This window comes from Myxocyprinus asiaticus, chromosome 20, assembly GCF_019703515.2.
Source record: "Myxocyprinus asiaticus isolate MX2 ecotype Aquarium Trade chromosome 20, UBuf_Myxa_2, whole genome shotgun sequence".
Lineage (NCBI taxonomy): Eukaryota > Metazoa > Chordata > Actinopteri > Cypriniformes > Catostomidae > Myxocyprinus > Myxocyprinus asiaticus.
In genome coordinates, this window is record NC_059363.1 from 13,017,542 (window position 1) to 13,030,412 (window position 12,871).

Below are 12,871 nucleotides of genomic sequence, written 5' to 3' on the forward strand. Positions count from 1 at the left end.
ACATTCTAGAGGTCATGGTTTAATTTTCAATGAATATTATTATGTTTATATTTGCAATTATTTTTATGATCTTATTTGTATTGGTATTTTTCCACATGTTGTCATAGAGTGATTTTTAAGTCACTGCAAAAGGTGCCAATTGTAGGATTATCCACGAACGAAGCCATCAAATGAACACAACACCAAATTCCACAGATCAGAGAGAGAGCCCCCACCAAGCCATTAGAGAGTCATAAAAACGAATCCATGGCACCTAAATTGCTGAAGGAGACCGTCTCTAGCATTCCTGCTTAATCTCAAACTAGGGTTTGTAATGACAGAGCTAACCCATATGGACAACCCTTCTTTGTTCCACAAACGTAAACCCTCTGTAAGACCAAATGGCCAAGTAAGACCTTGTGACCTTAAATGCATAAATCCACAGCCATATCAGGAAACGGAGACTCGTGAAGGAATCCGTGAACATCGTACCTTCACTGAGTTAACCCTCTTAAATGTACAGAATGCATTTAAACCTACAATGTACTCAATACCTAGCCTTGCTAGATAATTCTGAAAATTACTTTGACCTGTGATTACTTTTATAACTGACAAATTCATGATTATAGCCAATGTACCTTTTAAAATGTGTAGTGATTTGTAATCACTTCTAACTAACAAATCGATAATTATAATCTTTAAATCTTGTACTAATCAAGGCTTCACCTGTTAAAATACCCTGACAATCAGGTTTCTCATAACGTGTAATGTATTATCCATATTGTAAAACCAATTAATTAACCAGTATGATTGGTAATCAGGGATTTTCATGTTTTGTTACTTACACATGTAATATTTATGAAAGTATGTCATATTTAGTATATAAATGCTTGCTTGTTTACGTAGAGAATGTTGATGACAACAAAAGTCATGTCTCTTGCAACGTTTTCAAGATATAAAAGTTCATGATTAAACATTCACTATTTTGAGCGGGAATTGAAAGAATCCTGTACACACAAAGGATTGTAAATCAACTCTGAAAAGGACAGACCAGTCGACCATGTGACTCTGAAAAGTCACTTCTGATTGACTTAGGATGTCTTTGGGGTGCTGCCAATTTCAGTTCAAATGTTTCCAAAACAGGAAGAACGCTCTTCTGCTCTCTTGGAATCCTCTCTTGGAACCGTCACTTGGTCTCTTCTCTTTGGCTCTCTTGCTTCTTCCTAATCCTCCGTGCCATGTAGTGTCCAAGGAAAACTCGGGACACAAAAGTCCCGGGGAAGCCTCTCACTCTCTGCTCTATGGTTCAGACATCTAACGGGAGTCACGAGTCCTTCTTGCAGAAGGTCTCGCTTCATCCAGACAATAACTATCCAATCATAACAGAAGTCCAAAACATCGACGGAACCAAATTTCTACAAAGAGCCAAAGAACCAAGCAACACAAAGAACGCAACGCAAGGAAACACAACGACACGCAAGTACATCTCCAGACTTTTGATCAAAGTGCTGGTGTATTAGTTAAATACTTTGGGTAATCCGATTGCAAATCAATGTAGACTCAAAGAAGGATAAATGGTTCTTAAGGCATTGTCACCAGACTCCATAAAGTTCATTTTCTCTGTATTGATCATTTATTTCACATTCTGTCACTACTCACCAACCTGTTTCATGTTGTATTTGTTAGATTAGTTTATGTTTAGAATAGCAATAAAGTTTGTCTGTATTCAAAGATAATTTGACTGTGGTATATTTTGATAAATAATCTCATCCCTGTTTTTAAAAGATTTTGCTTCAAAGCTATACCTAAATATGTGTAATATTATTTTCAATAAGCCATGAGATTAATATTATTCCAATAAGAGTGTTAATCATAATTCCCTTATTAAAGCTAATTCCTTACAATAGAAATTGTGAGCGGATACAACGAGACGTTGTATTACGATTTTAATGGTGGATAATTTTATTCAGACAAATAATCTAGTTATTTGTCATTTATCTAATTTATAATGGTTGTTGAACGCGACTAATTCCATTATAAATTTCCTTACATAATAATGTAGAATAAGAACAGTTTAATTTAATTCCTAGCTCACACATACTGTTTTCCTTACATATAATGGTGGGAGAATGCGTGCAAAGATCTAAATTAGTTATTTGATGTAATTCGCTGCACAATGAAAGAAGTTGGAAAGGATAAAATATTTGGATTTGGTATGATTTTTTTGACCACTTCATTATTTAGATTATATTTTGTTTTTTTGTTTTTTACATTTAAGTGTAAATGAAGAGTGTGCCGCAACAATCACTGTTAATACTAGCCATGATTTGTGTGTCAGTAGATTAAAATGATTAATAATACTTACATTCCCTATAATTTAACGGAGTGTACATCCAAATCCTGACATGAAAAACAGTTTCTAAGCATATAAAAGGAGTGTGTCCATATTTCTATTTTTCTAATTCATTGCATACAGTCCATTTGCACTACCAACTTCTTATGAAAGTGCTGTTTTTGTTTCTATAGCTGGTGCTTGAGTGAATAGACTATATAATAGGATGCAGACACTGCAATAACCTCCAAATTAAATTGTACTAGACCCAGATTTCACCAAACCCACTTGTGCCAAGACTTTGCGCATGCTTGCATGAAAATACACTGACTTTGCCCTTATGACTTATGGCATAGCACTGCGCTTAACGCAAGCACTCTTAAAATATGGCCCATGAAATTGTATGATTATTCTGTGTTCATATGATTATAATTCATACTCTGGAAAGAAACAATCCGCATAAATGTAACGTGTGTATATATATATATATATATATATATATATATATATATATATATATATATATATATATATATATATACACACATTCACTGACCACTTTTTTAGGTACACATGTACACCTACTTATTCATGCGATTATCCAGTCGTGTGGCAACAGTGCAATGCATAAAATCATGTAGATACGGGTCAGGAGCTTCAGTTAATGTTCACATCAACCATCAGAATGGGGAAAAATGCGAACTCAGTGATTTCGACCGTGGCATGATTTTTGGTGCCAGATGGGCTGGTTTGAGTATTTCAGTAACTGCTGATCTCCTCCTATTTTCATGCATAACAGTCTCTAGAGTTGACTCACAATGGAGCCAAAAAACATCCATCAAGCAGCAGTTCTGCGGCTGGAAACGCCTTATTGATGAGAGAGGTCAACAGAGAATGGCCAGACTGATTGGAGCTGACAGAAAGGCTACGGTATCTCAGATAACTCCTCTCTCTGTACAATTGCAGTGAGCAGAATAGCATCTCAGAATGCACAACATGTCAAACATTGAGGCGAATGGACTACAACTGCAGAAGACCACATTGGGTTCCACTTCTTTCAGCCAAGAACAGAAAGCTGAGGCTGCAGTGGGCCTACCATCTGCATGTCGCAGCAGAAATCAAGATTCGTCAGACCAGGCAATGTTTTTCCAATGATCTACCATCCAGTTTTGGTAAGCCTATGCCCACTGCAGCCTCAATTTCCTGTTCTTAACTGAAAGTAGTGGTACCCGAAAGGGTCTTCTGCTGCTGTAGCCCATCGGCCACAATGTCCTATGTGTTATGTATTCAGAAATGCTTTTCTGCATAGCACTATTGTAACGTGTGGTTATTTGGGTTACTGTCACCTTTCTGTCAGCTTGGACCAGTCTGGCCATTCTCCATTGACCTCTGTCATTAACATGCCATTTTCGCACACAGAACTGCCGCTCGCTGGATGTTTTTTTTTGTTTTTCTCACCGTTCTCTATATACACTCTAGAGACTGTTGTGTGGGAAAATCCCAGGGGTTCAGCAGTTACAGAAATACTCAAACCAGCCTGTCTGGCACTAAAAATCATGTCCCAGTCTAAATCACTGAGATCACAATTTTTCCCCATTCTGATGGTTGATGTGAAAATTAACTGAAGCTCCTGACTCATATCTGCTTGAATTTATACATTACACTGCTGCCACATGATTGGCTGATTAGATAATTACATTAATATATAGGTGTAGAGGTGTACCTAATAAGGTGGTCGGTGTGTGTATATATTAGAGCACGACCGATATGGGATTTTTGAGACCGATACCGATTTTAGAGGGGGAAATTCACCGATTACCGATATGGTGGCCGATATAGTTAATTTTAGAGCTAGATTAATAACAGACCTTTTATGTGGATTGTGCACCGATTTTGCACCGATATGACTATGCAAAGGTACTCAGTAGGCTGCTTTCTTAAATAAATATTTTTATCAAAGAATATTTTACATTATTATTATACATTGTCAACAAATTCTAGAGATGAACACTGAGAAAATAAAAAATAAATAAAATCGGTCAGCACTAGTATGTATATACACCGATCAGCCACAACATTAAAACCACCTGCCTAATATTGTGTAGGTGGCCCTCGTACCGCCAAAAGAGTGCCAACCCGCATCTCAGAATAGCATTCTGAGATGCTATACTTCTCACCACAATTGTACAGAGCGGTTATCTGAGTTACCGTAGACTTTGTCAGTTTGAACCAGTCTGGCCATTCTGTTGACCTCTCTCATCAACAAGGCGTTTCCATCCACAGAACTACTGCTCACTGGATGTTTTTTGTTTTTGGCACCATTCAGAGTAAATTCTAGAGACTGTTGGGTATGAAAATCCCAGGAGATCAGCAGTTACAGAAATATTCAAACCATCTGGCACCAACAATCATGCCACACTCCAAATCACTGAGATCAAATTTTTTTCCCCATTCTGATGGTTGATGTGAACATTTACTGAAGCTCCTGACCCGTATCTGCATGATTTTATGCACTGCTTTGCTGCCACTCTATTGGTTGATTAGATAATCGCATAGATGACTGTTGGTGCCAGATGGGCTGGTTTGAGTATTTCTTTAACTGGGATTTTCACACACAATAGACTCTAGAATTTACTCCGAATGGTGCCAAAAACAAAAAACATCCAGTGAGGGGCAGTTCTGTGGATGGAAACACCTATATATATATATATATATATATATATATATATATATATATATATATATATATACACTATATTGCCAAAAGTATTCGCTCATCTGCCTTTAGACGCATATGAACTTAAGTGACATCCCATTCTTAATCCATAGGGTTTAATATGACGTTGGCCCACCCTTTGCAGCTATAACAGCTTCAACTCTTCTGGGAAGGCTTTCCACAAGGTTTAGGAGTGTGTTTATGGGAATTTTTGACCATTCTTCCAGAAGCGCATTTGTGAGGTCAGACACTGATGTTGGACGAGAAGGCCTGGCTCGCAGTCTTCGCACTAATTCATCCCAAAGGTGCTCTATCGGGTTGAGGTCAGGACTCTGTGCAGGCCAGTCAAGTTCTTCCATACCAAACTCGCTCATCCATGTCTTTATGGACCTTGCTTTGTGCACTGGTGCGCAGTCATGTTGGAACAGGAAGGGGCCATCCCCAAACTGTTCCCACAAAGTTGGGAGCATGGAATTGTCCAAAATCTCTTGGTATGCTGAAGCATTCAGAGTTCCTTTCACTGGAACTAAGGGGCCAAGCCCAGCTCCTGAAAAACAACCCCACACCATAATCCCCCTCCACCAAACTTCACAGTTGGCACAATGCAGTCAGACAAGTACCGTTCTCCTGGCAACCGCCAAACCCAGACTCGTCCATCAGATTGCCAGATGGAGAAGCGTGATTCGTCACTCCAGAGAACGCGTCTCCACTGCTCTAGAGTCCAGTGGCGGCGTGCTTTACACCACTTCATCCGACGCTTTGCATTGCACTTGGTGATGTATGGCTTGGATGCAGCTGCTCGGCCATGGAAACCCATTCCATGAAGCTCTCTACGCACTGTTCTTGAGCTAATCTGAAGGCCACATGAACTTTGGAGGTCTGTAGCGATTGACTCTGCAGAAAGTTGGCGACCTCTGCGCACTATGCGCCTCAGCATCCGCTGACCCCGCTCTGTCATTTTACGTGGCCTACCACTTCGTGGCTGAGTTGCTGTCATTCCCAATCACTTCCACTTTGTTATAATACCACTGACAGTTGACTGTGGAATATTTAGTAGCGGGGAAATTTCACAACTGGACTTGTTGCACAGGTGGCATCCTATCACAGTACCACGCTGGAATTCACTGAGCTCCTGAGAGCGGCCCATTCTTTCACAAATGTTTGTAGAAGCAGTCTGCATGCTTCATTTTATACACCTGTGGCCATGGAAGTGATTGGAACACCTGAATTCAATTATTTGGATGGGTGAGCGAATACTTTTGGCAATATAGTGTATATATATATATATATATATATACACACACACACACACACACACACACACACACACACACACACACACACACACACTAAACAGTTGTGCCACTTTTTTCTGTATTTGAGCCCATGGACTTGTGTCTTATCCAATAACCACCCACAGTCCAGTTTAACCAGACACTATATGCCTTGAAATAGCGCTGCGGCGTATTTAAATTAAGCTGTTGTCTTTTTTTTTTTTTCAGCACAAAGACAAATTAGACTTATTATAGATGCACTTTATTCACAAAATTCTATGGCATTTGCCTGTCACAATTAACATTGTGCTATTACTGGCCACAGAAAGCATGTGGTCATGGCATTAGTAACTCATAAAATGATGATTAAATGATGGAGAAGAGCGTTATAGCAACCATATATAAAGACACATGGTGTAGTTGAGAACGCTTTTAACATTTTAAAGAGCCAGTTCAGGTGACTGCTGGAGTGATGCTGTACAGTCCCAGTAAAGTATGCTAAATCACGGTAGTCTGATTTTCCACCACCTACTGTATTATAGCACTCAGCACCAACCCTGAAGATTGGGAATTGCACCAAGAAAGTTGCATTTAGCACTAAATAATTCCATTAGTGAACTGGATGCTAAAACATTCTTAGTGAATTTACCCCCTTAGTGTTACTGAAAAATGGGGTCTAGGTACAGTTAATAAACCACCTGCATAATAATGTTTGTTGTGTGACAGTGTGTATGTGCATGACTGTTGCACAATTTTCCATTCTATTATATGGGTACTAAATAATTTTTTCCACCTCACAGAATATTTTTGCAGAGTTCTATTCTTGTTGTATTTCTATTGTGTGTTGCAGCTGCATTAAATGCACGTGCTTTCTTTCTTTAGCCTAATGTCTCTCTTTTTCTCTCTCTCTTGTTCAGATGGAGGATGTTATTGCCAGGATGCAGGATGAAAAATATGGCATACCTATTCGTACAGTGAAGAGTTTCCTATCAAAGATTCCCAGTGTCTTCTCTGGTAATTCTCCTACATCTGTTTTATTTCCACTGCATTTCCTGGCTGGCACTGAGAAAGCAGTACTCTTTGGGAGCCAGTGCCCCACAGCAAGCCTGCAAACCAGTGCAATGAAAACTCAGCCAGAACTCTGTGGTACTGCGCCAGTCGCTGACCCCTGTGTGTCCTGATCTCTATCAAAGGTCTCTGGCCAGCAAAGTTCTGGTTGAGAGCCACAATACATTCTGTGTATAAAGAACAGAGTTTGAATTGAATAGATGATTTTACTTCATTCATAATTTATTCAGATTTAAGGTGCATACAGCAATTTTTGATTTATGTTAACCTGGCCTTTATAGCAATTGTCTTCGACTTGTACAAACACATAAGCATGAACGAATGCCAATTACATTGTAGAATTGTGTGATTTGCAGTCAACCATGAGTAATTCATTTTGTGTCCTGGAGGAAGATTGAGGTAGTTAATGTAATGGAGCTGACCAAGAAATGGACTCAGGACACAAGTAGTGTAAAAAAGATGATAATTTTGTTTTAAGAAGCAGAAAGTTTAAAAAAATTATATAAAAACAAATTACAGTGAACAAAATAATAGATAATAATTGTTTTGAAGCAATAAATCATGAAAACTGGCAAAAACAGCTATAAACAAAAATAAATCATACCCCTGAAAAACAAGGGTAAAATACAAAAGAAGAGACCAAAAAATTACTCTGGCTGAGTTCGGAATGGCATACAACCCATACTACTCTTACTATATCTGCTATACAGTATGTCTATGGCAGAAAAATAATGAGTACTATTGTGAGTATGCAGTTCCAAAATCAGCCTCTGCCTCGAACAACTAACATTTAATTAGAGCTGTTCCACCCACAACACAAAATAAAGGTAAGTGTTAAATAACAATATTCAGAATCAGAGTCAGAATGAGCTTTATTGCCAAGTATGCTTACACATACAAGGAATTTGTCTTGGTGACAGGAGCTTCCAGTGTACAACCATACAAAAACAATACAAAAACAGCAGCAAGACATAGATAATAATAAAAAATAAAAAAATAATTATACACATACGTATAGACACACATACTTTCATACACACATACACATGGGTAGTGCAAATCTAATACAATATGTTATGTACCGTGTAAATACAAATCTGTTATGTACAGTGCAAATGTTTTTTTTGTTGTTGTTGTTGTTTTTTTTTTTCCAGAGGAATGAAATGGCAGAGGAGGTTGAATGTGTTGGATAAATATAAGAAAGACTAAACTGTGTATTGCACATAGTTATTGCTCAATGGGGCAGTTTAACTGTTCATGAGATGGATAGCCTGAGGGAAAAAACTGTTCTTGTGCCTGATGGTTCTGGTGCTCAGTGCTCTGAAGCGTCGGCCAGAAGGCAACAGTTCAAAAAGGTAGTGGGCAAGGTGAGTGGGGTCCAGAGTGATTTTTCCAGCCTTTTTCCTCACTCTGGAAGTGTATAATTCTTGAAGGGGGAGCAGGGGTCAACCAATAATCCTCTCAGCAGTCCTTTGTAGTCTTCTGATGTCTGATTTCATAGCTGAACCAAACCAGACAGTTATTGAAGTGCAGAGGACAGACTCAATGGATACTGAGTAGAACTGTATCAGCAGCTCCTGTGGCAGGTTGAATTTCCTCAACTGGCAAAGGAAGTACAACCTCTGCTGGGCCTTTTTCACAGTGGAGTCAATGTGTGTCTCCCACTTCAAGTCCTGTGAGATGGTAGTGCCCAGGAACCTGAATGACTCCACTGCTGCCACAGTGCTGTTTAGAATGGTGAGGGGGGTCAGTGTTGGGGTGTTCCTCCTAAAGTCCACAATCATCTCCACTGTTTTGAGCGTGTTCAGCTCAAGGTTGTTTTGACTGCACCAGACAGCCAGCTGTTCAACCTCCCTTCTGTATGCAGACTCATCGTTATCTCAGATGAGGCCGATGACAGTGGTGTCTGAAAACTTCAGGAGCTTGACAGAGGGGTCCTTGGCGATGCAGTCATTGGTGTAGAGGGAGAAGAGTAGTGGGGAGAGCACACATCCTTGGGGGGCACCAGTGCTGATCGTACAGGTGCTGGAAGTGAGTTTCCCCTGTCTCACAAGCTGCTGCCTGTCCGTCAGAAAGCTGGTAATCCACTGACAGATAGACAAGGGAACAGAGAGTTGGTGTAATTTATTCTGGAGTATAGCTGGGATGATGGTGTTGAAAGCCGAACTGAAGTCCACAAAAAGGATTCTTGCAAATGTTCCTGGTCTATCCAGATGTTGCAGGATATGATGCAATCCCATGTTGACTGCATCATCCACAGACCTGTTTGCTCGATAAGCAAATTGAAGGGGATCTAGAAAGGGTCCAGTTATGTTCTTTAGGTGGGCCAACACCAGTCTCTCAAATGATTTCATGACCACAGACGTCAGGTCGACAGGTCCGTAGTCATTAAGTCCTGTGATTTTTGGTTTCTTTGGGATGGGGATGATAGTGGAACATTTGAAGCAGCATGGGACTTTACACCGCTCCAGTGATCTATTGAAGATCTGTGTAAAGATGGGGGCCAGCTGGTTAGCACAGGATCGAAGACATGCAGGTGAAATGCCAACTGGGCCCTGTGCTTTCCTTATCCTTTGTAGTTGAAAGACGCGGCTCACATCATCTTCACAGATCTTAAGTGCAGGTTGAGTAGCAGGAGGGGGGAGGAGGGGGGGTTGCAGGAGGTGTTGGTGTTTGTGTGAAGTGAAGGTCAGAGTGGGTGTGGGGTGTGAGATTGGGCCTTTCAAATCTACAGTAGAACACATTCAGGTCGTCAGCCAGTTGTTGGTCCACCACAGGGTTGGGGGCAGGAGTCCTGTAATTCATTAGTTGTTTCATGCCACTCCACACTGATGCAGGGTCGTTAGCTGAAAACTTGTTTTTCAGCTTCTCAGAGTATCTTTTTTAGCCACTCTGATTCCCTTATTCAGTGTGTTCCTGGGCTGATTGTACAAGACTTTATCCCCAACTCTGTAAGCATCCTCTTTGGCCTGATGAAGCTGCCTAAGTTCCGCTCTAAACCATGGTTTGTCGTTGTTAAATGTTAAATAAGTCCTAGTAGGAATGCACATATCCTCACCAAAACTGATATATGATGTAACAGTATCTGTGAGCTCATCCAAATTGGTGTCTGCAGCCTCAAAAACACTCCAATCGGTGCAGTCAAAGCAGGCTTGTAGTTCCAGCTCTGCTTTGTTGGTCCATCTCTTTACAGTCCTTAATACAGGCCTAGTAGATTTTAATTTCTGTCTGTAGGTTGGAAGAAGATGAACCAGACCGTGATCAGATAGTCCCAAAGCTGCTCTAGGAACAGAGCGATATGCATACTTTATTGTTGTGTAGCAGTGATCCAATATATTTCTGTCTCTGGTTGGGCATGTAATGTGCTGTTTGTATTTGGGCAGTTCACGTGTGAGGTTTGCTTTGTTAAAATCCCCAAGAATAATAATAACTGAGTCCGGGTATTGTTGTTCCATGTCTGTGATTTGGTCAGTCAGCTGTTGCAGCACTGTGTTCAAACACGTGTTTGGTGCGATATACACACTCACCAGAATAAACGAGGAAAACTCCCGCGGTGAGTAGAAAGGCTTACAGTTAATAAAGAGCGCTTCCAAATTAGGACAGCACATCCTATATTCAGTAATGAAACTAAAACAACCCCCCAAAAAATAACCGTAACATTTACGTTAATGAACAGATATAAACATAGCTATTATAATACATATATTAATCAATTAAACTATTGCAAAGATATGAATATTATAACCACCTGCCTAATATTGTGAGTTACCGTAGACTTTGTCAGTTCGAACCAGTCTGGCCATTCTCTGTTGACCTCTCTCATCAACAAGACGTTACCATCCACAGAACTGCCACTGACTGGATGTTTTTTGTTTTGGCACCATTCGGAGTAAATTCTAGAGACTGTTGTGCATGAAAATCCCAGGAGATCAGCAGTTACAGCAATACTCCAGCCCATCTGGCATCAACAATCATGCCACAGTCCAAATCACTGATATCACATTTTTTCCCCATTCTGATGGTTGATGTGAACATTAACTGAAGCTCCTGACCCATATCTGCATGATTTTATGCACTGCACTGCTGCCACATGATTGGGTGATTAGATAATTGCATGGATGATTGTTGGTGGCAGACGGCTGGTTTGAGTATTTCTGTAACTGCTGATCTCCTGGGATTTTCACGCACACCAGTCTCTAGAATTTACTGAGAATGGTGCCAAAAACAATAAAACATCCAGTGAGGGGCAGTTCTGCAGACGGAAATGCCTCGTTGATGAGAGAGGTCAACAGAGAATGGCCACACTGGTTTGAACTGACAAAGTCTATGGTAACTCAGATACCCGCTCTGTACAATTGTGGTGAGATGCTATTCTGAGATATATGTTGGCGGCACGAGGGGGGCCTACACAATCTTAAGCAGGTGGTTTTAATGTTGTGGCTGATCGTTGTATATTCTGACTGTGTTTTCACTCTATATATAGATGTTTGTCAGCTTTCTCAACACCAAACATCATCATCAGATCAGTTTTTTCTCCATTTAACGATTATCTCTACAAATGTCTGTCTCCTGCACTGGCTCCTGTGTGCAAATAAACGAAATCTGCAAGACAAAGGCCAATTTTCCCCTCACTGAATGGGAGAATAATAAAGAAAGGAAGAATAGACAGTTTCTCTTTTTGTCAGTTTTACATTTATTCTTAAAAGTTCTATATTCGATGGCCATCATTTTATTATGTGGGTTGATATTGTCAAAGATATGGGCTTTAGCAGATCTTAATGTTCCTTGGAATTTTCATAGTTTGTAAAAATAGCCCTGTTGTGTTAAAATGAGCATTGTTTTTTTATTTTGAAGTTGATCAAAATGTATTTGTTAGTTAAGGTTATGAAGTTATTTTTTTTCTTCTGCCAGACCTTAAAAATTGTCAATTGAATAACCCTGACTATTTTAATGGATATCAGGCAACCAATTTCCTGCATTGTTTCATATCTCTTGTATTATTCCACAATCTTTTTCTTAAAACAATATTTAGTGTCCATTTATATATTTGGTAAGTAGATGTGCAATAAGTGGGATAATGTGCAGTCATTTGGTTTTTATTGCTAAATAAGCAGGTGTTATGTACAATATTCTTGACAAGGTGACTGTACATTTATCCCATATATATTTCTTTAACATCTTTGAAAAACAAAACAAGGAAAAAGAAATCAATCCCCATAAATAGATGCGTCAATAATTTAAATGCAATTATTGTATTGTATCATTGTTATTTAGATAGTAATTGCATTACTGTTTTGTGACTCAAAAAGGGAAGTAATTTTCATGTTCCCATGCCATAATCCATTGTAGAATGTGAGGATTAGGAAGGAGGAAGCGAGAGAGAAATTCTCAGAAGGAGAATCTCTTCTTCCTCTGACTGTAGTCCCACCGAGGATTCATTAAAAGGCCAGCTTCAAGCTCTTACACCACAGTCTTTTCCTCTCTATGCTTTAAAAAGTCTCA

At 39.6% G+C, this 12,871-nt stretch overlaps 1 protein-coding gene across 6 annotated transcripts in view; it reads left to right on the forward strand.

Annotated features, from left to right (window-relative positions):
• LOC127411035 (regulator of G-protein signaling 7) overlaps window positions 1–12,871 on the forward strand; it is an 88,835-nt gene that overhangs the window by 43,080 nt on the left and 32,884 nt on the right. For 4 of the 6 annotated variants that reach the window (XR_007892214.1, XM_051646358.1, XM_051646357.1 and 1 more), the window contains exon 3: window positions 7,219–7,315. Coding sequence is in view for 5 of the 6 variants with exons in the window: in XM_051646358.1 (XP_051502318.1) it covers window positions 7,219–7,315 (97 nt within the window). In the remaining variant the exon portion in view is untranslated. Of the gene's footprint in view, window positions 1–1,171; window positions 1,460–7,218; window positions 7,316–12,871 lie in introns of those variants that run through there. The other 2 variants (XM_051646359.1, XM_051646360.1) reach the window with 2 other exon arrangements.